Source organism: Nicotiana tomentosiformis, chromosome 1, assembly GCF_000390325.3.
Source record: "Nicotiana tomentosiformis chromosome 1, ASM39032v3, whole genome shotgun sequence".
NCBI lineage: Eukaryota > Viridiplantae > Streptophyta > Magnoliopsida > Solanales > Solanaceae > Nicotiana > Nicotiana tomentosiformis.
Window position 1 is genome coordinate 135,901,582 of NC_090812.1, and position 22,957 is coordinate 135,924,538.

General features: G+C 39.3%; 2 protein-coding genes across 2 annotated transcripts in view; one reads left to right on the top strand and one right to left on the bottom strand.

The window, feature by feature from the left end:
* LOC104089309 (F-box protein CPR1-like) overlaps positions 1-22,957 on the top strand; it is a 169,646-nt gene that overhangs the window by 125,422 nt on the left and 21,267 nt on the right. The gene's annotated exons all lie outside the window — the stretch shown is intronic.
* LOC138910272 (uncharacterized) lies at positions 5,177-5,910 on the bottom strand. Its single transcript, XM_070201502.1, has 3 exons — positions 5,842-5,910; positions 5,469-5,695; positions 5,177-5,393 (listed from the first exon to the last, which is right to left on the bottom strand). Exons 1-3 carry the CDS (start codon positions 5,908-5,910, stop codon positions 5,177-5,179), a joined length of 513 nt encoding a protein of 170 aa, XP_070057603.1.

The following is a 22,957-nucleotide window of genomic DNA, read 5'->3' on the forward strand; positions in this document are numbered from 1 at the left end:
AATTTATACAATGTGAAAGATGTTGATGTGAATACAATTGTATTTATGTTACCTTTGTGTGCAAATCAATTCAAAAATATTTTTGGGAGTATCATTAGCAAAACAGAGGAAGGGTGGGTCATAAGACCCACACCTTAAACTACACGTGCTGGTATAGGGGTGGATTGTGATTATTCCCCTTATTTGGGATGAAATGGAAATATTGGTGAAATTGTGATTATTTTCCTTAATTGGAATGAAACTAGTAATAGCTGTGAATTGAAAAAGTCAACCCACACGGCATATATGGGAAGACGGCCTAGCTGATCGGGTGGAGATCAGACGCCATGTTGCGCACATGGTGGTACTACTCTTCGTAATAACTTTCTTTAGCATCACATGTCAAACCACATTGTTTGTGGGGAGATGGCCTAGCCTATTGGGCGTGATCGGACTCCGTGCTAACAAAGACGGTGGTATATTGGTTCTAATGATCTCCCAACAAAAAATATATATTATTTTCGTATTTTGAAAATTATAATGTTTCAATTGGGCATTTGGATATTGTTGATTGTGACTTGCTGTTTTCTTTTCTGATATGGTCATTTTATTTTGAAAGAGGACTTTTAGCTTTACATACTAGTGCTATTCGATGGTACTAACGTCCCTTTTGTCAGGGGCGCTGCATCTTTAATAGATGCAGGTTGTTCCACAACAAGCGGCATTCATTAGTGATAGCGGTACTCTCTCTTCCCAGCTGACTTGGTGAGTCCCACATCATTTCGGGGTCATGTATCTTTTATTTCTCATGTACTTTGTGTTTTGAGATATAGCCGGGGCCTTGTTGCCGGCTTTTCCATATTTCTCTTCTGTTGTACTTAGAGGCTCCGTAGACAGGTTATGGATGGTGTTTGATGTTGGGAATTGAATTAAAAATGTTTGTATTTGGCAAACATTGTTTTCATTAATTCTATAAACTCGTAATATTTTTGAAATTATGAATGAAGCTGCTAATGGGAATAAAATGGAAGTTTGTTAATGAAATCTTTTCAGTGTTTGATTAATGGAGTACATCTCCTATTATTACATAAATGAGTTTGGGTACAAGAAAATATAATAGGCTTGCTCGGCTGGGTTCACTCGGTTGAGAGACGTTCGCACTCCCGAGTTTGGGGCATGACAATGACCCAAGAATATGATAGATTCAAGCCAAAATTCACATTTCAAAAACTTAGCATACAACTGGTGCTGACGTAGATTCTGTACAACTACCCTGAGGTGATCGGCATGGTCCTCTCGACTTCGTGAATATACAAGGATACCGTCAATAAACACTATCACAAAAGAGTTAAGGAACAGCTTGAAACTCGGTTCATAAGATCCATGTCAGGTCATTTGTTAGCCCAAAAGACATTACCAGAAATTTAAAGTGCCCATACTGGGTTCTGAAGGATGTTTTCGGAATATTCTGCTCCCTGATCTTTAATTGATGATACCCGGATCTTAAATCTATTTTGGAGAAATACTTAGCAACTTGCAATTGATCAAACAAGTCATCTATCCTTGGCAGTGGGTACTTATTTTTAATCTTGACTTTGTTGAGCTGTCGATAGTCAATACACATTCTCATTGACCCATCCTTTTTTCTTGCAAACAGAACCGGTGCGCCCCTACGCGCGACACACTCGGCCGGATAAAGCCCTTTTCTAACAAGTCCTTCAACTGCTCCTTTAGTTCCTTCAATTCTTCCGGTGCTATTCTATAGGGCGGAATGGATATAGGTTGCGTGTCTGTCATCATATCAATCCCAAAATCAATCTCCCTGTCTCGTGGAATCCCAGGGAGCTCATCAGGAAAGACTTCCAGAATTTCATTCACAACAGGCACAAACTCAAGTGTAGGTGCCTCAGCATCAATGTCTGTAACCCAGACCAAATGGTCAATACACCCCTTGTTGATTAACTTCGTGACCTTAAGGTAAGAAATAAACCTATCTTTCGGCACCACATCATCCCCCTTCCATTCAACAATTGGCTCATTTGGAAAATCGAACCTAATGGTCCTAGTTCGGCAATCAAGCTTGGCAAAACATGGATAAAGCCAGTCCATCCCTATTATTACATCAAATTCCACCATCCCCAATTCAATGAGATTGGCCATGGTGTCCCAACCACGTACCGTGACAACACAATCCCTATAAACCCACACGGCCATAATAGACTCACCAACCAGAGTAGATACCATGAACGACTCATGAAGTTGTTCCGGTTCTATCCCACATTCCATGGCAACATAGGGAGTGACATAGGACAAAGTGGAACCGGGATCAATAAGAGCATACACATCATGAGATTGGATAGATAATATACCTGTAACAACATCTGGAGAAGCCTCTAAACTATGGCGACCCTTCATAGCATAGAAACGGCTGGGTCCTCCTGAATTCTGTGTACCACCCCTAGATGCACCATGCCCTATGGGTGCTGGGGTGCCTCGAGCTGAAGGAGGTGTTGCGGATGTAGTAGTTGCAGAACTGGCTAGCTGTGCTGCACCCCTGCCCATGCTCTGGGAGGACGAACGACAATCCCTCTAAATGTGACCCCTCATACCACACCCGTAACATTTGGGCTGGTCCATGAAGCAGGCCCCAAAGTGCATCTTCACACACCTAGGGCATGGGGGCCTCTGTTGCTGCTGAAATCTACCACCAAGCCGACCTTGCAGGTAGGATCCCCTATTGACCTGGCTTGGCCTAAAATGGCTCCACTACAGCTGACTGTGCCCCGATGGCTGTGCATTAACCGAATATTGAGCAAAGGACTGGGATGACCCTGACGACCTTCCCATAAACATAGACCTGCCACCACCACCACCAAAAGTACCACTAAAGTTGCCTGCTGACCGGGCCTTGTTGCTACCTTATCGCTCCATTCTATTCTTCAATTTGCGGGTCTCTGTGGCTTGAGCGAATGCCACCATCTTTCCATAGTTCATATCCGAATTCAAGGCAATTGTGGCGGACCCATTAATAACCAAGGGACTAAGGCCCTGCATAAACTTGCGCACTCTAGCCTCCATAGTGGGCCACATGTAGATGGCATACTTGGACATACGTGCGAACCTCATATGATACTCATACACACTCATGCTACCTTGTTTTAGACTCTCAAACTCGGCGGCACGGGATGCCTCACAAATAATGACGCCAAATTTTCATTGCAAATACCACCACCGCAAGCTCTAAGTCATGTGTTGGATAGTTCTTTTCATGATTCTTGAGTTACACATAAACATAAGCTATTAGCTTGCCATGTTTAATTAATACACACCCAAGTCCGATCCTTGAAGCATCACAATATACCACAAACCCATTTGTACCCTCTGGTAGGGTCAACACCGGTGCCGTAGTTAATCTTGATTTCAACTCTTTGAAGGTCCTTTCACAAGCATCTGCCCATTAGAACTTAACCGCCTTCTACATCAGTTTAGTCAACAGAGAGGTAAGAGTAGAGAATCCCTCCACAAATTTTCTGTAATACCCGTCTAAGCCCAAGAAACTGCAAATCTCTGTGGAGTTGTAGATCTAGGCCAATTCTTCCCAGTTGCAATCTTCAGAGGATCAACCTTAATTCCTTCTCTAGAGACGACATGACCTAAGAATGTGACAAATTCAAGCCAAATTTCAACTGGTGCTGACGTAGAGTCTGTAGAACTACCCTGAGGTGATCGGCATGGTCCTGTCGACTTCGTGAATATACAAGGATATCGTCGATAAACACTATCACAATAGAGTCGAGGAACTACTTGACAACTCGGTTCACAAGATCCATGAAAGCTGTCGGGGCATTTGTTAGCCCAAAAGACATTACTAGAAATTCAAAGTGCCCATACCGGGTCGTGAAAGCTGTTTTTGGAATATCCTACTCCCTGATCTTTAATTGGTGATACCCGGATCTTAAATCAATCTTGGAGAAATACTTAGCACCATGCAATTGGTCAAACAAGTCATCTATCCTTGGCAGTGGGTACTTATTCTTGATCGTGACTTTGTTGAGCTGTCGATAGTCAATACACATTCTCAGTGACCCATATTTCTTTTTACAAAAAGGACCGGTGCACCCCATGGCAACATACTCGGCCGGATGAAACCCTTCTCTAACAAATCCTTTAAATGTTCCTTTTGTTCCTTCAATTCTATTGGTGCCATTATGTAAGGTGGAATAGATATAGGTTGCGTGCCTGGCATCACATCAATCCAAAAATTAATCTCCATGTCTGGTGGGATCCTAGGGAGATCATCCGTAAAGACCTCCGGAAATTCATTCACAACTAGTATAAACTCAAGTGTAGGTGCCTCAGCGTCGGTGTCCGTAACCCGGACCAAATGGTAAATACACCCCTTGTTGATCATCTTTGTGGCCTTAAGGTAAGAAATAAACCTACCCTTTCGAAATTCAATCACTGACTCGTTTCAAAATTCAAGCCTAACGGTTCTGGTTCGACAATCAAGCTTTGCAAAACATGAATAAAGCCATTCCATCCCCATTATTACAATAAAATCAACCATCCCCAATTCAATGAGATCGGCCATAGTGTCCTCAACCATGCACCGTGACAACACAATCCATATAAACCCGTGCGGCCACAATAGACTCGTCAACCGGAGTAGATACAGAGAACGGCTCATGAAGTTATTCCGGTTCTATCCCAAATTATATAGCAACATAAGGAGTGACATAGGACAAAGTGGAACCGAGATCAATAAGAGCATATACAACATTGGATTGCATAGTCAATATACCTGTGACAACATCTTGAGAAGCCTCCGAATCCTGAAGACTCCGCATAACATAAAATCTACTAGGTCCTCCCGAACTCTGTGCACCACCCCTAGTTGCACCACGCCCTGTGAGTGCTGGGGTGCCTCGCGCTGGAGGAGGTGTTGTAGATGTAGTAGCTACAGAACTAGCGGCCTGTACCGCACCCCTGCCTATGATCTGGAGGGACGAGCGGCAATCCCTTTGAATGTGACTCCTCAACCACATACATAGCATAAGGACTGGTCTATGAAGCAGGCCCCAAAGTTCATCCTCCCACAATTAGGGCATGGAGGCCTCCGCTGCTGCTGGAATCTCCCTTCAGATCGACCCTGTTGGTGGGGTCCCCTATTGCCCTGATTGGGCCTGAAACATCTCCACTACTGCTGACTGAGCCCTGATGGCTGTTCTCTCATCGAAGGATGAGTGAATGACCAACATGGCCTTGAAGACCCTCCCCTAAATGCCGACCTACCACCACTACAACTTGAAGAACCACCAAAGTTGCCAGTGGACCGGGCCTTGCTGCTACCCTCGTGCTCCATTCTATTTTTTAGTTTACGGTTCTCTGTAGCTTGAGGAAACCCCACCATCTTCCTATAGTTCATATTAGAATTCAAGGCAGTTGTCCCAACCTCACTAATAACCAAGGGGCTAAGGCCCTACACAAACCGTCGCACTCCAGCCTCCATAGTAGGCAACATGTGAATAGCATACTTGGGCAGGCGCCCGAACTCCATATGATACTCACACACATTCATGCTACGCTGCTTCAAGCTCTCAAACACAGCGGCACGGGCCGCCTTGGTCTCGGCAGGCAAGAAATGATCAATAAAGGCATCAGTGAACTCACTCCACCTCACCGGAGGGCTCCCCTTCTCACGGGACTCCTCCCATATCTGAAACCAAGAGCAAGACACCCCTTTCAGGCATTAGGAGGACAACTCCACCCCTCTGTCTCAGTAGCACGCATAATTCGAAGGGTTTTGTGCATCTCGTCAATAAAATACTGGGGGTCCCCCTCAGGATCAGTACCTGTGAACACTGGAGGATCCAACTTGAGAAACATGTTCACACTTGAACTATGGGAATCCCCTGGCTTGTTACACCCCATGTTTTCATACGTGGAAGTGCGCCATAAGTAAATTGATATATGCTCGGAAATGAGATATTACCTTTCGCATTTTCGTATGTTAAAGTTTCGTCGTAAGCTAATCACGTAAGTTCGGAAATGAGATTATTTTGAGATTATAAGCATTATGCTATTTCAAATAAGTGATAAGTAAATTCGTGAAGGTGAAAGGGTACGTGAATCGAAGAAAATGAGTTTCGTCGAAGTTTGACATGTTGGGATAAAATATGGTCCGAGCTAAAATATCCGGTATTTATGGACTAGTGACATACAAGTTACCACATGACCATGATAGTAGGATGTATAAGATATGTGAGAAGTGAGTAGTATTTTAAGTAAGTAGAAATAATTCTTAATTATGTGAGTAATTGGTTAATTATTAGGTAATGGGATATTATCTAGTTAATTAATAATTAGTGGTTGATTAATTGAAGTCTTTGGATAAAGATTGGACACAAAACGTGGCAGCCACATAAAACTACATTAAGTGACTCATGTATTATGTAGCAAGATGTCCATTAAGTGATTTGTGACTCATGTATTATGTAGCAAGGTGTCCATTAAGTGATTCACCCCTCTTTAATCTTCTGAACGAGATTTGCATACAAATCTTCATTTTAGCACATGCAAGCTAATGCTTGCTTACCCCCCTTGAGATTAGGAGCTACAAGCATCATTTTAGCACAAAGTTAAGCCAAATTTGACAATGGTTGGAGCTGGTATATTGTTAAAACCGTGTATAATTTCATACAAATTGTATATGTGATTTTCTACAATCAAATCTCATACAAGACTACTTAATATTTAGCAACGTGGGATTTTGCGATTCTAAGGAAGTACGATGCAATCTTTTTAAAGAATATCATACGGATTTTTCCCTACTTCGATCTACCGTTATGCGTTCTTCGCAAAAGACGTGCGTTAGAGAGATTATCAAGAGAATCGGCTTTGGTATGTTAAGGCTATCCCTTATTTCTTTTGTCATGATCCATACGACACAAACGAAACGAGAAAATGCACAATTTACATACATGACTCTATTCATAGAAATATTAGAGATTCTTATATATTGATTCCCCACGTGTCATATTTTTTATAATCTGTTCATGGCTCTCAAAAATACGTAAGTTAGTAAAGTTTATTTCATGATATTAATCAGAGATACAATGGTCTTATGACGTACTGAGAGATTTTATTAACGTATTTCATATGCATTTCATGCATTTATACATGCACATTGACCCATGACCAGATGGCGTTATATATATATATATATATATATATATATATTTATATACGCATATATATATATATATATATATATGTATGTATGTATATGTATATGAGATATGGGAAAGGTTATGGCGTTATATACGCACCACCACCTGATCAGCTGGTATACGTTGATGAATTGCCCACAGTGGCCGAGATGATATGATGGGATGCCCTCAGAGGCTTGATGATGTTATGAACGCATATACCTATGCATGATATGACATTTATACGCATATGCATGACATTATAAATATGAAGTGATTCACAGAGTTATTCAGATATACATGTCGAGTATTTTACTCCATGTTTCTCTCATGTCTATTGTTTACTTATTTTCATTCCTTACATACTCGGTACATTATTTGTACTGATGTCCCGTTTGCCTGGGGACGCTGCGTTTCATGCCCGCAGGTCTTGATAGACAGGTCGAGAGTCCTCCAAGTAGGCTATCAGCTTAGCGGAAGGTGTTGGTGCGCTCCATTTGCTCCGGAGGTTCTTATGTGGTCAGTATGACTAGGATATGTACTGATTAGTATGGCGGAGCCTTATCCTGACCTTTATGACATTTATGTACTCTTAGAGGCTTGTAGACATATGCCGTGTACGTGAAATATTGTACGGCCTTGTCGGCCTACAAGGTGTCCATTAAGTGATTTGTGACTCATGTATTATGTAGCAAGGTGTCCATTAAGTGATTCACCCCTCTTTAATCTTCTAAACGAGATTTGCATACAAATCTTCATTTTAGCACATGCAAGCTAATGCTTGCTTACCCCCCTTGAGATTAGGAGCTACAAGCATCATTTTAGCACAAAGTTAAGCCAAATTTGACAATGGTTGGAGCTGGTATATTGTTAAAACCGTGTATAATTTCATACAAATTGTATATGTGATTTTCTACAATCAAATCTCATACAAGACTACTTAATATTTAGCAACGTGGGATTTTGCGATTCTAAGGAAGTATAATGCAATCTTTTTAAAGAATATCATACGGATTTTTCCCTACTTCGATATACCGTTATGTGTTCTTCGCAAAAGACGTGTGTTAGAGAGATTATCAAGAGAATTGGCTTTGGTATGTTAAGGCTATCCCTTATTTCTTTTGTCATGATCCATACGACACAAACGAAACGAGAAAATGCACAATTTATATACATGACTCTATTCATAGAAATATTAGAGATTCTTATGTTTTTGATTCCCCACGTGTCATATTTTTTATCATCTGTTCATGGCTCTCAAAAATACGTAAGTTAGTAAAGTTTATTTCATGATATTAATCAGAGATACAATGGTCTTATGACGTACTGAGAGATTTTATTAATGTATTTCATATGCATTTCATGCATTTATACATGCACATTGACCCATGACCAGATGGCGTTATATACGCATATATATATATATATATATATATGTATGTATGTATATGTATATGAGATATGGGAAAGGTTATGGCGTTATATACGCACCACCACCTGATCAGCTGGTATACATTGATGAATTGCCCACAGTGGCCGAGATGATATGATGGGATGCCCTCAGAGGCTTGATGATGTTATGAACGCATATACCTATGCATGGTATGACATTTATACGCATATGCATGACATTATAAATATGAAGTGATTCACAGAGTTATTCAGATATATATGTCGAGTATTTTACTCCATGTTTCTCTCATGTCTATTGTTTACTTATTTTCATTCCTTACATACTCGGTACATTATTTGTACTGACGTCCCGTTTGCCTGGGGACGCTGCGTTTCATGCCCGTAGGTCTTGATAGACAGGTCGAGAGTCCTCCAAGTAGGCTATCAGCTTAGCGGAAGGTGTTGGTGCGCTCCATTTGCTCCGGAGGTTCTTATGTGGTCAGTATGACTAGGATATGTACTGATTAGTATGGCGGAGCCTTATCCTGACCTTTATGATATTTATGTACTCTTAGAGGCTTGTAGACATATGTCGTGTACGTGAAATATTGTACGGCCTTGTCGGCCTATGTTTTGAGTTTTTAAATGATCATGTTAGCCTATTAGGCCCGTATGTCACGTGTATATGATGATGTAATAAGAAAGATACGTTACGTTGGTACTCAGTTGAGTTAGGTACCGGGTGCCCGTCGCGGCCGATTGATTTGGGTCGTGACAAAAGTGATATCAGAGCAGTTCTGTCCTAGGGGTTCTACAAGCCGTGTCTAGTAGAGTCTTGTTTATGGGTGTGTCGTGCACCACACTTATAAGCAGGAGGCTACAGGGCATTTAGGACTGTCACTCTTTCTTCTTGCTCTAGATCGTATGGTAGAGCTCACTTATAAGAATTCACATTCCTAAATTCTATTCTATTCCTAATACAATGATGCCTACATCTAGAAAGACGGTTGGTAAGGGATTGAATGCGGCTGTGGAAGAGTTGAGTCAGAGGAACTCAATTATTGCATCATGCTTTTGATGGATAAATATGATGTATTTAGCAGATCATGTGTGTACTAAGATATGTAAACTTCTTGATAAAGATCCCCAAGGTAAGAATGTTTATCCACTCTTACGGTGAAAAGGAATAAGAGAATTGGAAGGTAGACACAAGTTTCAGCAAGTAAAAGAAGCAAGATGAAAAAGGGTACGAGCTACCCAGCTAATGAAGATTATCGCAGAGGAATATAAGCCTTTTGAGTTACCTTCAACAATAACAGAGGTATGTACAATTGGCCACACCCATCTCATTTTTTCCCTATAGGGGCTAACATAAGTAGGAGGCAGGTTATCAGGATCTAGCTGGGATTAGTGTAACCCAAAATGGTGGATAGATTGTTAGCGTTAGCTGATATTTCCGATGGATATCGCAAATGTGCTAAAAGATCTCCTTGTGAGACACCCAGAGGGTGCACTCTAAAATAGCACAACTAGATATGAATACTACAAAGATAGGCACTGGAAGCCTTGAAGGGATAAATATTACCTTATTGTAGCTCCTGTCCCTAGTGGAGAAAGAATGTTAGTCAACCCAAAGAGCCAGTAGATGGAGCAGAGAGGAGCTAAGAACAAAAGAATGTCTTGTTCGAGTTTTCATAATAAAGTGATAGACATAAATGTTAGCGAAAAATAAGAAGAGAGTTAATGAAGCATTATGAGTAAGATATGATACATGGATGACAATAGTAGATCAAAAGATGACAGTATTACAAAGTCTATAGTCAAGTTAAGGAAAAGACGAGAGGTGACATGCCTTGAGACAACAAAAGAGTATAGGCCATAAAGTCATATCCTCATTTCGAGAAATAAGTTTGTGACTCCAACGCGACTACCAGAAGGAAAAGTTAGACCCCAAAGTAATAGAAATCAGTATGGACTGATGAACAAGGTAAACTAAACATGAAATAGGGACTGAGTAATAGTCGGCAGCATGAGAATTTTAGAGATTGCATCCCGGCGATGATAGAATGGGCGACAGAAGAATACCCTTTAAAGGCCATTCAAGATGACGCTTCCCTAAAGCAAGCAAGGTGAGCAAAAGTTAAGTTTAAGGGACTGTATGTACCAGTTATACTAAGTGTCACCCTCACGAGTAGGGAAATTTATTATCCTTGGTAGAGAAAGATTACTGCAAGGCGATTAAGGATCATCGATGATGTAGAAAGACGCTAAAGATGAAGAGGTAAAGCATCTATAGGTAGATCCTCATGGATTCAGCTCTTAGTACCCCCCTAAACGGGGGAATAGGGAGTGATGTGGCATTAAGTCGGAATTAAGTGGTTCTAGTGACAATGGAATGGCAAAGGAAGAATGCGATTAAAATTTTAAGAAAAAAGGAATGAGATGGCACTTATCCAAATCCTACAGATATGCTACGATTCCAAAATATTGTGAAAACACCGGAGAGGAAGTAAGGGTTCCTGCCCGAGCTATTAATAATAAATAATGAGCCAGTACGAGACGTAAGTTAAAGCAAAGGAAATAACCCAAGAAAGATTACGCGGAGTAATGAGATGAGAATGGGCCAACGAGTAGTTAGTAATTGATCAGGAAGAGCCAAGTTATGGCTAAACGGGAGGTTACAGACGAGTCAGCAGATCGTGTAAGATAAACATAGTAAAACCCAATATAGTGAATTCAGCCTCGCAGTTATGACATCGTGATCGTTGGGAAATATTTAGATAGGAGTTGGGTAGTTAAAGGTACCATATGAGTATTACGGAGATAAAAGAGAGTGCCACTGGGAAGTCAGTCAAAATATCAAGTTCAGAAGCAACCCTGCAAGCACAAAGGGGTGGAAGTAAGTAACTACGGATAATTATAGGCAAGGAAGGACATCAAAAAGGTCCGTCAAGTATACAATGTAATAAGCTCACATCTTTACAAGAGTCAGAGGATCCTCCGTAAATACTACAATGAAAGACTAGTTGAGGAAGTAAGGAAGAAGGCTTCAACCTAAGCTCAGTAACCTAAGGAGGAAATGGTTGTGTAATAATAGTCTCACTACAAAATTGTATGCACTCCAAAAGAAAGTGGCACCTACCATGGCTAATGAGCGGGGAGTAAAACCAAAAGTAATATTCGAGACCATATGAGTTGCACAAAAAATTTCGGCACGCATGAGAACTCAAATAAGCTAAGATGCACGCAACAAGGGGGCAAAATGGCCAGGAAAAGCAATTGCTTACATTTGAAGAAAGTTGAAATGGAACAAAAGGGATTATTCGATTAATGATCAGCCTTAAAAGATTCTGGTTTGAGTAAAAAGAAGGAATTGGGTCCAGGTCATAGACAATAGGATTGAATCATTACAAGATTGTATCATGGTTTTCTATAGCATCCATGAAAGGCTAAAGTAATAACTAAATTCCATGAGTCGCATATCATAAGATAGCTTAAGCCTACATAAAGGTTGATAAGAAGGATGAGGAAACTAAAGAGTTATATCAACAAAGTAAATCAGAAGACTGATTATTGGACCCAGAACATTATAGACATCATGATTGAGAACCTTGCAGAATCACTCTTAATATAAGAGGTACAAGAGAGATAGTACAAGAGCCATATTCTATAACGACTCTACGATAAAATCAGTTAGAAGAGTACCAATCTCATAAGAAGTCAGTATGAAGCTTCCACTGAATTGTGTATGCACCAGAGGTGCAAGTATTATAATAGAGCTTCAAGTTGTGGATGTGAATTGTACCTATGTGGAAGGGAGGTCATGAAAGAGATAGAAGATATGATGTGAGATTTTAAGGCAAAGGTAAACAACGTACGAGATACTCAAATGCAAAAGGTTGTGAACAGTTCATACTTCGGATAAAAGGCTAGAAGCACGGGGATTCAATATCCAAGAATGATAGCAGCGTCGTCAATGGCATGTGTTCCAGCCTATGGTTTCTAGGTATCGAGAAGCCTGATTAAGAGAGCAAAGAAGAGTTAGAGACGATGTGATATCTCGCTTGATGTTCCAGAATAACATAAGGAAATCTATCGTGCAAGCAAGTTGAATGAAGATCGCGAGCAATATCAATGGATATGTATAGGTCACAAGCTAAAGTATAGTAAAGCGACAAGGTTTTATGACAGGAATAAGGATAAGAAAAGGTGAGTGAGAAGGTGACGAGAAATGGATGAGTCCTCAGGCCCATGAAAACAAGAGAGCTAATGGTTTCTCTAAGTTAAGAAAGCTCAGTATAGCCTGAACGAACTCAAAGGAGTCTAAGATAAATAGAATTTAGGAGAGATAGAATGCTGCCCTGGTAGTAGAATGAGGGTATAATCGCGATAAATAAAGGATGACGTTTGGACCTTCGATTGAGTAATGATTTGATGAATTATACAAGATTAAAATACCCAAGTAAGGAGAATCACATTGGGCTGCTATGAAATATGATTATGAAAGTATAGTATCGTATCGCCCCCAGGTGGATCAAGAAAGTCACTTCAAATATTCCTCGATACAACGTAAGCCATAGTGGAAAAGTATGGCGTAAGAAGTTTCAAGTTATCAGTGGTATATTGTAGATTAACATTGAGATGAATCAACAATGGATGGATAAAAGTTACAAAGTATGAGATGATATCAGGCAATCATTCTTAAGATGAACGGTAAGGAAGAAGCATTAAAGAACTTGGATTTATTCACAGAATAGTTGCCAAGATGGCAAGAAGAGTAATAAAGTATTCGGAAGGTATAGGTTACAAAAATGATAAAAGCGTCAACATTCGAGGACGATTGTTCCAAAAGGGGGAATGATGTTACACCCCATATTTTCGTACGTGGAAGTACGCCATAAGTAAATTGATATAAGCTCGGAAATGAGATGTTACCTTCCACATTTTTATACGTTAAAACTTCGTCGTAGGCTAATCACATAAGTTCGGGAATGAGATTATTTTGAGATTATAAGCGTTATGCTATTTTAAACAAGTGATAAGTAAATTCTTGAAGGTGAAAGGGTAAGCGAATCGAAAAAAACGAGTTTCGTCGAAGTTTGACATGTTGGGATAAAATATGGCCCGAACTAAAATACACGATATTTATGGACTAGTGCCATACAAGGTACCACATGACCATGATAGTAGGATGTATAAGGTATGTGAGAAGTGAGTAGTATTTTAAGTAAGTGAAAATAATTCTTAATTATGTGGGTAATTGGTTAATTATTGGGTAATGGGACATTACCTAGTTAATTAATAATTAGTGGTTGATTAATTGAAGTCTTTGGATAAATATTGGACACAAAACGTGGCAGCCACATAAAACTACATTAAGTGACTCGTGTATTATATAGCAAGGTGTCCATTAAGTGATTTGTGACTCATGTATTATGTAGCAAGGTGTCCATTAAGTGATTCACCCCTCTTTAATCTTCTGAATGAGATTTGCATACAAATCTTCACTTTAGCACATGCAAGCTAATGCTTGCTTACCCCCTTGAGATTAGGAGCTACAAGCATCATTTTAGCATAAAGTTAAGCCAAATTTGACAATGGTTGGAGCTAGTATATTGTCAAAACCGTGTATAATTTCATACAAATTGTATATGTGATTTGCTACAATCAAATCTCACACAAGACTACTTAATATTTAGCAATGTGGGATTTTGTGATTCTAAGGAAGTACGGTGCAATCTTTTTCAAGAATATCATACGGATTTTTCCCTAGTTCGATCCACCGTTATTTGTTCTTCGCAAAAGACGTGTGTTAGAGGGATTGTCAAGAGAATTTTCTCAGGTATGTTAAGGCTATCCCTTATTTCTTTTGGCATAATCCACACGACACAAATGAAATGAGAAAATGCCAATTTCCATACATAACTCTATTCATAGAAATATTAGAGATGCTTATGTTCTTGTTTCCCCACGTGTCATATTATTTTATCATCTGTTCATGAGTCTCAAAAATAAGTAAGTTGGTAAAGTTTATTTCATAATATTAATCAGAGATATAATGGACTTATGACTTTCTGAGAGATTTTATTAATGTATTTCATATGCATTTCATGCACATTGATCCATGACCAGATGGTGTATATATATATATATATATATATATATATATATATATATATATATATATATATATGTATGTATGTATGTATGTATGTATGTATATGGGATATGGGAAAGGTTATGGCGTTATATACGCACCACCACCTGATCAGCTGGTATACGTTGATGAATTGCCCACAGTGGCCGAGATGATATGATGGGATGCCCTCAGAGGCTTGATGATGTTATGAACGCATATACCTATGCATGGTATGACATTTATACGTATATGCATAACATTATAAATATGGAGTGATTCACAGAGTTATTCATATATACATGTCGAGCCTTTTACTCCATGTTTCTCTCATGTCTATTGTTTACTTATTTTCATTCCTTACATACTCGGTACATTATTTGTACTGACGTCCCTTTTGCCTGGAGACACTGCGTTTTATGCCCGCAGGTCCTGATAGACAGGTCGAGAGTCCTCCAAGTAGGCTATCAACTCAGCGGAAGGTGTTGGTGTTGGTGCGCTCCATTTTTTCCAGAGTTACTTATGTGGTCAGTATAATTAGGACATGTACTGATTAGTATGGCGGGGTCATGTCCCGACATTTATGTACTCTTAGAGACTTGTAGACATATGTCGTGTACGTGAAAGATTGTACGGTCTTGTCCGCCTATGGTTTGAGTTTATAAATGATTATGTTGGCCTATTAGGCTCGTATGTCACATGTATATGATGATGTAATAAGAAAGATATGTTACGTTTGTACTCGGTTGAGTAAGGTACCGGGTGCCTGTCATGCCCATCGGTTTGGGTCGTGACATCACTGACTAGAAGACGTCGGTGCAACATTAGATCTCTGGGCCTGGGATGCTACTATCTGAGCCAACATCTGTATGGCTCCCCTAAGATCACCATCAGAAACATCGGGACACGAAGTCGGGGCTGGAGGTGAAACTGGAATATCAGTTGGAGTGATCGTGGCACCCTAAGTAGGTGTAGGGACAGGTGTAGTATGATCAGGAGTAGTAGAATAATGCAGTGTAGTAGTCGGGGGGATATTCTCACCCCTCGGGCGCTCAACCGCATCATCAAGTAAAGAATCCACTACCACTCATGGGGTGGCATTGGCTCCTTGGCCAATTATTGCTTTTTGCCTAGGCGCCATGCACTGAAAATTAGAGTAATACACAAGTTAGAGGAGGAACGGTCTTACAATCAGCTATAGCACGATCTAGAACTTCAACGAAGGGTATTATTCCTAAATGCCCAAATAGCCTCCTACTTATTGATGTGGTAAAAAACACACTGATAAGAAGGACTCTACTAGGCACGGCTCCGAGACATCCTAGGACACATTAAAATTTTAGGCTCGCATACCAAGCTTGTCACGCCCCGACCTTAAGGAGCGAGACCGGCGCTCAACCGAGATACCCCTGTCGAGCAAGCCTGCACAATGCCATCTACCCAACTCACCCATAAATGAAAGGAAGATAAATTTCATTAATTAACACCAAGAGTATTCATTAACAACACTAATTCCATTAGCATTATTACTTCCTGATGTATGGTTATAATTACATATTTTTAGTGCATTACTTACCTTACAGTTTGGCTACCATGTCTATGTGGAGCTAAACTTCACATTTTAGGGTTGTGGTCCTTTCATGACTATTATTATTCAGATATTGATTTTGCCTTCTTAATTTATCATATTGGTTTATTTATTCAATCTTGCGCTTAATCACCAATTAAATACTATCTACGAATCTAGAATTGAACTCGAAAGTGGGAATTCTAGATTGCATATAGGATTGAGTAGAGCAAGTTCTTGAACTCGGGCATCGGAGAATGGATCCGTGGTTAGGATAGACATATACCTAATTGCCTTGCTTGGTTGATTTACAGGAATTATAAATGCGTTCTTATTGATTCTAACTCCATAGAAATATAGGCGTTAGGTTAGCTTGAATAGGCGAGTAAGAACTTGATAGATTCTTATGAGCAATATTAACCCTGTCAACTAATAAGCTAGATAAATTAGTCGGCCAATTCAATTGAAGAATACAATAGGATTGTTAGATAGCCCATAACCCTAGATCGTTTTCATTACATTGATATCATAAAAATCTACTCTTTCTCTGTTCAAAGTTCATTATTTATATTTTTTTATTTAATTAGTTTAGAACCAAATATTTTTAGGTTTAATTCTTGTTTAGATAATTAGGATAGTCTAATTTAGTTAATAGTTAATCACAAGTCCTCGTGGGTTCGACATCCGACTTTTAGTCACTTTATTACTTGACGACCGCGTATACTTGGGTGTGCGTTTGGCCGCAACAAATTTTTGGCACCGTTGCCGGGGACTTAGAATTAGCTATCTTTCTATATTAGACTTTTAATTTTAACTTTATATTTTTTTCTTTTTGTAAATATTTTTAATTTTATAACTATTTAACTTTTTTCTTAGTGTGTTTCTAGTTCTCTCAACATGACATCTAGGTATGAAGTATCTGAAGGTAAGGTTATTGATGAAGACGCTTGGTTGACGGAAGACCGTTATGGCCCATCTTTTTGGTCTTGTCATGCCCTGAACTCTGGGAGGTCTGAATTTGAATATGGAAGTAAGGGTTGGTATTGGGACAGATATTCTCGATTAAGCAAATATACGGAACGACGCTGTCTCTTAACAACGTTGGTGGATTGTTCTAAGGAGAGAGTTGATCTTGCACTAGAAATTGATAGTTTTGGCTTGGTTGTGCATAACTTGGATGCAAATTTGAATTCAAAGGTTGATGCGTGTAATGGCCAACAATTTAATGATGAGTTGTGTGAAGCTGAAAAAAATCTTCTAGACCAAATTGAGGTGCTAAAACGAGAATACCAATCATTAGACCATATTGTTTTTTGAGGATGCCAATGTTGAGAAGAGTGATCTAGAGATATACGAGGGAGTAGATAATATTACTTTGGGAGACATGAGTATGTGTATATATGGGGATGTAAATAGTAGTATAATTCATGTGTCATGGCGCATTAGACCTCATTCCAATTATTTTTTCACATTGTGTTTAGATAGTAAGATAGTAATCGAGCCATATGAGCCTATGGGGGGTCAAAGGGTGAGGATGAGAATTCCTATATTCTTGAATTTGTTGTGCCAAAAAGCAAAAATTACATTCCACGTCTAAAGGCCGAAAAGTACAGAGGGAAAAATTTATTACTTGGTCTTGTTATCTTTGTAGCCCCACCAAAAGAGCATAGCAGAAAACTTGAAACCAAATTAGGGGTACAATTCATAAGTTCAAGGTGGAGGCAAAAAGTGGTTCAAGTCGTGCCGCGACTTTAAAATAGGTGCTTGTTGGGAGGCAACCCAGCTTTACTCCTTTCTTTTTTTCTGTTTTTATTATATTATTTCATAGTGTTTGTTTTGATTTTGTAGGATGATAAGCATAGGAAACAAAGTCATTGGAAGAGTGAAAAAGTGAGTTAGATGGTGAGAACTAAGTGTGGGGTGCCCACACAAAGGACCATACTTGGGAGAAGTCTGAGTATTTCGTGAGCTGCTAATTCTTCGGCCTTTGGCCTACCAGGGAGTCTCTTTTTCCCTTCTTGTTATTTATAGTGTGCATTGAGAACATTACACAATTTTAAGTGTGGGGTGAGGAGATTGTCTGGGTGTTTTTCTGTGCTATCTTAGCTTAGTTGTAATACTCGTTCTTAGTGTAGTAAAAACAAAACAAAAACAAAATGAGGAGATTGTCTAGGTGTTTTTCTGTGCTATCTTAGCTTAGTTGTAGTACTCGTTCTTAGTGTAGTAAAAACAAAAAAAAATGATAAAATAACTTTCATAAAATTTTGGACTTTTCCCGACTATGGATCTCATTCGAAAGGTTTCTTGAGAGATTTTTCCTACCATGGACTTTTCCCGACCATGTCTATGTGGAGCTAAACTTCACATTTTAGGGTTGTGGTTCTTTCATGACTATTATTATTCGGATATTGATTTTGCCTTCTTGATTTATCATCTTGGTTTATTTATTCAATCTTGCGCTTAATTATTTAATTGCTTGATCACCAATTGAATATTATCTATGAATCTAGAATTGAACTCGAAAGTGGGAATTCTAGATTTCATATAGGATTGAGTAGAGCAAGTTCTTGAACTCGGCATCGGGGAACAGATTCGTGGTTAGGATAGACATATACCTAATTTGCCTTGCTTGGTTGATTTACAGGAATTATAAATGCGTTCTTGTTGATTCTAACTCCATAGACATATCGGCGTTAGGTTAGCTTGAATAGGCGAGTACGAACTCGACACATTCTTATGAGCAATATTAACCATGTCAACCAATAAGCTAGATAAATTAGTCGGCCAATTCAATTGAAGAATACAATAAGATTGTTAGATAGCCCATAACCCTAGATCGTTTTCATTACATTGATATCATAAAAATCTGCTCTTTCTCTATTCAAAGTTCATTATTTATATTTTTTATTTAATTAGTTTAGAATCAAATATTTTTAGGTTTAATTCTTGTTTAGATAATTAGAATAGTCTAATTTATTTAATAGTTAATCACAAGTCCTCGTGGGTTCGACATTCGACTTTTAGTCACTTTATTACTTGACAACCGCGTATACTTGCATGTGCGTTTGGCCGCAACACTTCCGTCATAAAGTCTCAAAATACGTACACTTTCATAGTTTGAAGTGGAACATGTAATACACATACGACATTACTAGCTTGACTTTTCCAATACCAACACACAACCCACACCATATCTACGGAGCCATTAATAGATACAAAAGAGTACAATGATAGTGCCGGAAATAAGGCTCCAGCTATACCTCAAAATATAATACACACGGAACAAAAGATGCACGACCCCGAAATGAAGTGGTGCTCACCAAGTCAACTGGAAAGAGTGTACCGCTAACACTGGTCAATGCCTTCCACTGTGGAATCACCTGAATCCATTAAAGATGAAGCGCCCCCGGCAAAAGAGACGTTTGTACATGTCAAATAGTACTAGTATGAAAACAAAACACCTATTCAAGGACTTGAAAATACAATATGAATATAAAGAATCATGATAACAATTAAAGTCTTAGATAGTCGTTAATGCCATAGCAAATTTATTAAGAGCTTTCAATAACATTTATAATTTTTTTTATGTCGGGGATCCTCTATAACCACCCTTACACAAAGCGGCCATGCCGCCTCACCCCAATGTATGCGGATGGAGGTGAAATCACAATACCATAAACTCTACACAAAGCGGTCATACCGCCTCACCCCAATATATGTGGGTGGAGGTGTAATCAAAATATCACAACTTTACATAAAGCGGTCCCGCCGCCTCACCCCAATGTATGCGGGTAGAGGTGTATTCACAATACCACAAAGCGGCCCCGCCGCCTTATCCCAATTTATGTGGGTGGAGGTGTATTCACAATACCACAACTCTACACAAAGCGGTCGCGCTGCCTCACCCCAATGTATGCGGGTGGAGGTGTATTCACAATGCCACACTTCGGATTCCCAAAACGATAATAGTTTGTACAAAAGAGTTCTCTTCCAATCCACCATTTGGAACCTTTGGCCTTAGCAAGTGTAAGTTCATAAGGTTTCATCATATGAGAAATAAGTATTTAATCACATTGATTTCATACAAGATTTTCTTCCCAAAATGGGTATAACATAATTAAGTCCAGAATAGAGAATCATTAACACATCAGGGTTCGGACCCATTATGCAATTTGAGAATCAATGTACTAGCTTGAACATCTGACCTCAACAGTGTTTCAAGTTTAACTACACATGATGGAGTTTTGCAAGGATTCGGGAATTCCGATACTAGAAGAAGAGTTTAGCCTTCATACCTCGAAAAAGCTTTTTGTAGTTCCACAATAATGTACCAACACTCTTAACGATGCCAATCTATAGAGGAGGAGAGAATTACAAGCACGATTAGAGTAATTTGCATGGCTAGTGCTGTTACAACTATGACTAGACCTTTCCCTCAACTAATTCAACAACAAAATCACCCAACATTGCTCAACAACTTCCCCACAGTCTCTATTAGCTCATGCATGTGATAAAATCTACCCTTATCGCCCACAATCAACCCAATCCTGAAATGGGAGAATTGGGGGAGGAAATGCTTACCTTTTTGAAACCCTATCAAATTCCTTTTGATGAAATTCCAAGGTTTGATCAAAGTAGAGTAGTGAAATCCTTAGTCCTCCCTTTCATCTCTGTAGAATATCTCTCTCTTCTCCTTAAAATTTAAGGTAATCCCCCAAAAATGAACCCTTGGGCTAGATAAACGAAATGGTGGTCGGGTTATAAGATTGATCAAAGTAGAGTAGTGACCTCATAATACTTCTGCGGTCCGCATAATGGCCCTCCAGAACTGGGCATTTCTGCTTCACTCTGCGGCAAGTCTGCGATCCACAGACCAATTCTGCGGTCACATAATTTACCGCAGAACCTCCTTCTGAAATTTCTCATGATGGTTCTACGATGGGATCCGCGGCTCACAAAACGGTTCTGCGGCCTCATAATGGGCCGCATAATGGTCCTCAAAATTGGTAAATCTTTCTGTTTCATTCTGCGGCCCGCAAACTGTTTCTGCGTTTGCATAGTGGACCGTAGAACTGCCATGTTCTGCAAACGTTTTTCTTCAACTCCTCGATTCTTTGAGCAACCCCAAATGTCCGTACCGCGATTCGTTTTCTACAATCCTCAAACATATTAGTTTACCTTGAAACCACAAATCCTCCGGTTCTAGGTGAAATTTCACGGGGCGTTACAAGATACATTTCATTAATTAGTTACGTCATTAACAAGTCTCAAAAATAGTACATTATACATTCGTGGTTGAAGTGGAACATGTGATAAAATTACAAAAAATTTAGTTTAACTTTCCCAAAACAAGATATAACCCACACAACGTCTACGGTGCCTCTAACAGAAACAAAAGTCTGCTAAGACAGTGTCGGAAATAAGGCCCCAGGTATACCTCAAAATTCTATGTACAAAGGACAAGAGATATAGGACCCCGAAATGAAGTGGGGCTCACCAAGTCAACTGAGGAGAGGGTGTGTTGCTATCACTTATCAATACCACCTGCTATGGAACCACTTGCATCCGTTAAAGAAGCAGTGCCCCCGACATAAAGAGACGTTAGTACATATGGAATAGTACTAGTATGTAAAACTAAAAACCCTCTCAATAGAATGACTAACAGTAAACAGAGAAGGAAACATGAAATTATTAAGAGACTCAAACAGCTTCAAGGTGTCGAATTAGGGGAAAAGTAAATTTCAAATAAGTTCCAATCTTTATAAGTTGGGAGATCTTTAGCACCGATACACCACCGTATTTTTAGCACAAAGTCCGATTTCATCCTGATCTGCTAAGCCCTCTCACCCTGAGACATCCACTCATAATACCACCATGTGCATGGCATGTCATCTGATCTCAGCCCGATCGGCTAAGCCGTCTCACCACAATGTTGTGTGAGTCAACATCACATCATATTTCGCTAGCAATAATCTCATCCCATTTAAGGGGAAACATCTCAACACATCCATCTCATGCCATATAAGGGAAAACAACCTCATCACCTTAACACAAGGATTTACACCTCAATCACTCATACACTGGCTCATGTAGTTTTTGGGTTAGATTATATCGACCTACCCTTCCTTGGTGGCTAAACAATACTCCCAAAGCATTTATTATTAAAAGGATTTACCACTCATTTCGTATTCTTTTACATATCATTCATTTCATTGGCACCATTGACCGTAACGCAATATCATTCTTGGCACGTTGATCGTACTTCATATTTCATAGTCCCTTCTTTGACTTTAAAGTATCATCACGGGTCATCAACAACAAGGCTTTTCAAATTAATACTTTAAATACACATGTGAGCAATTAATAGTCTTAGGCACATAGGGATTTCTTCTACAATTTGGCATAATAACATTCATTTGAGCTTGACTTGAAGTCACAACATTTTAATACATACTCATACTTTGAACACGCTCCCGAAAAATAACATAATATGATAAAAATATCCTGAACACATTTTGAACATATTTATACACACATCTTTCGACACCAAGGTTATTCGGAATAGTCAATTTATAATGAACAATTCGGGACTTATAAGAACATCATGGGATTCAATTCTAAGAGAGAAGTTTATCCAACATACCTCGCCTTGAGCTTCCTTAAATCACTACAATA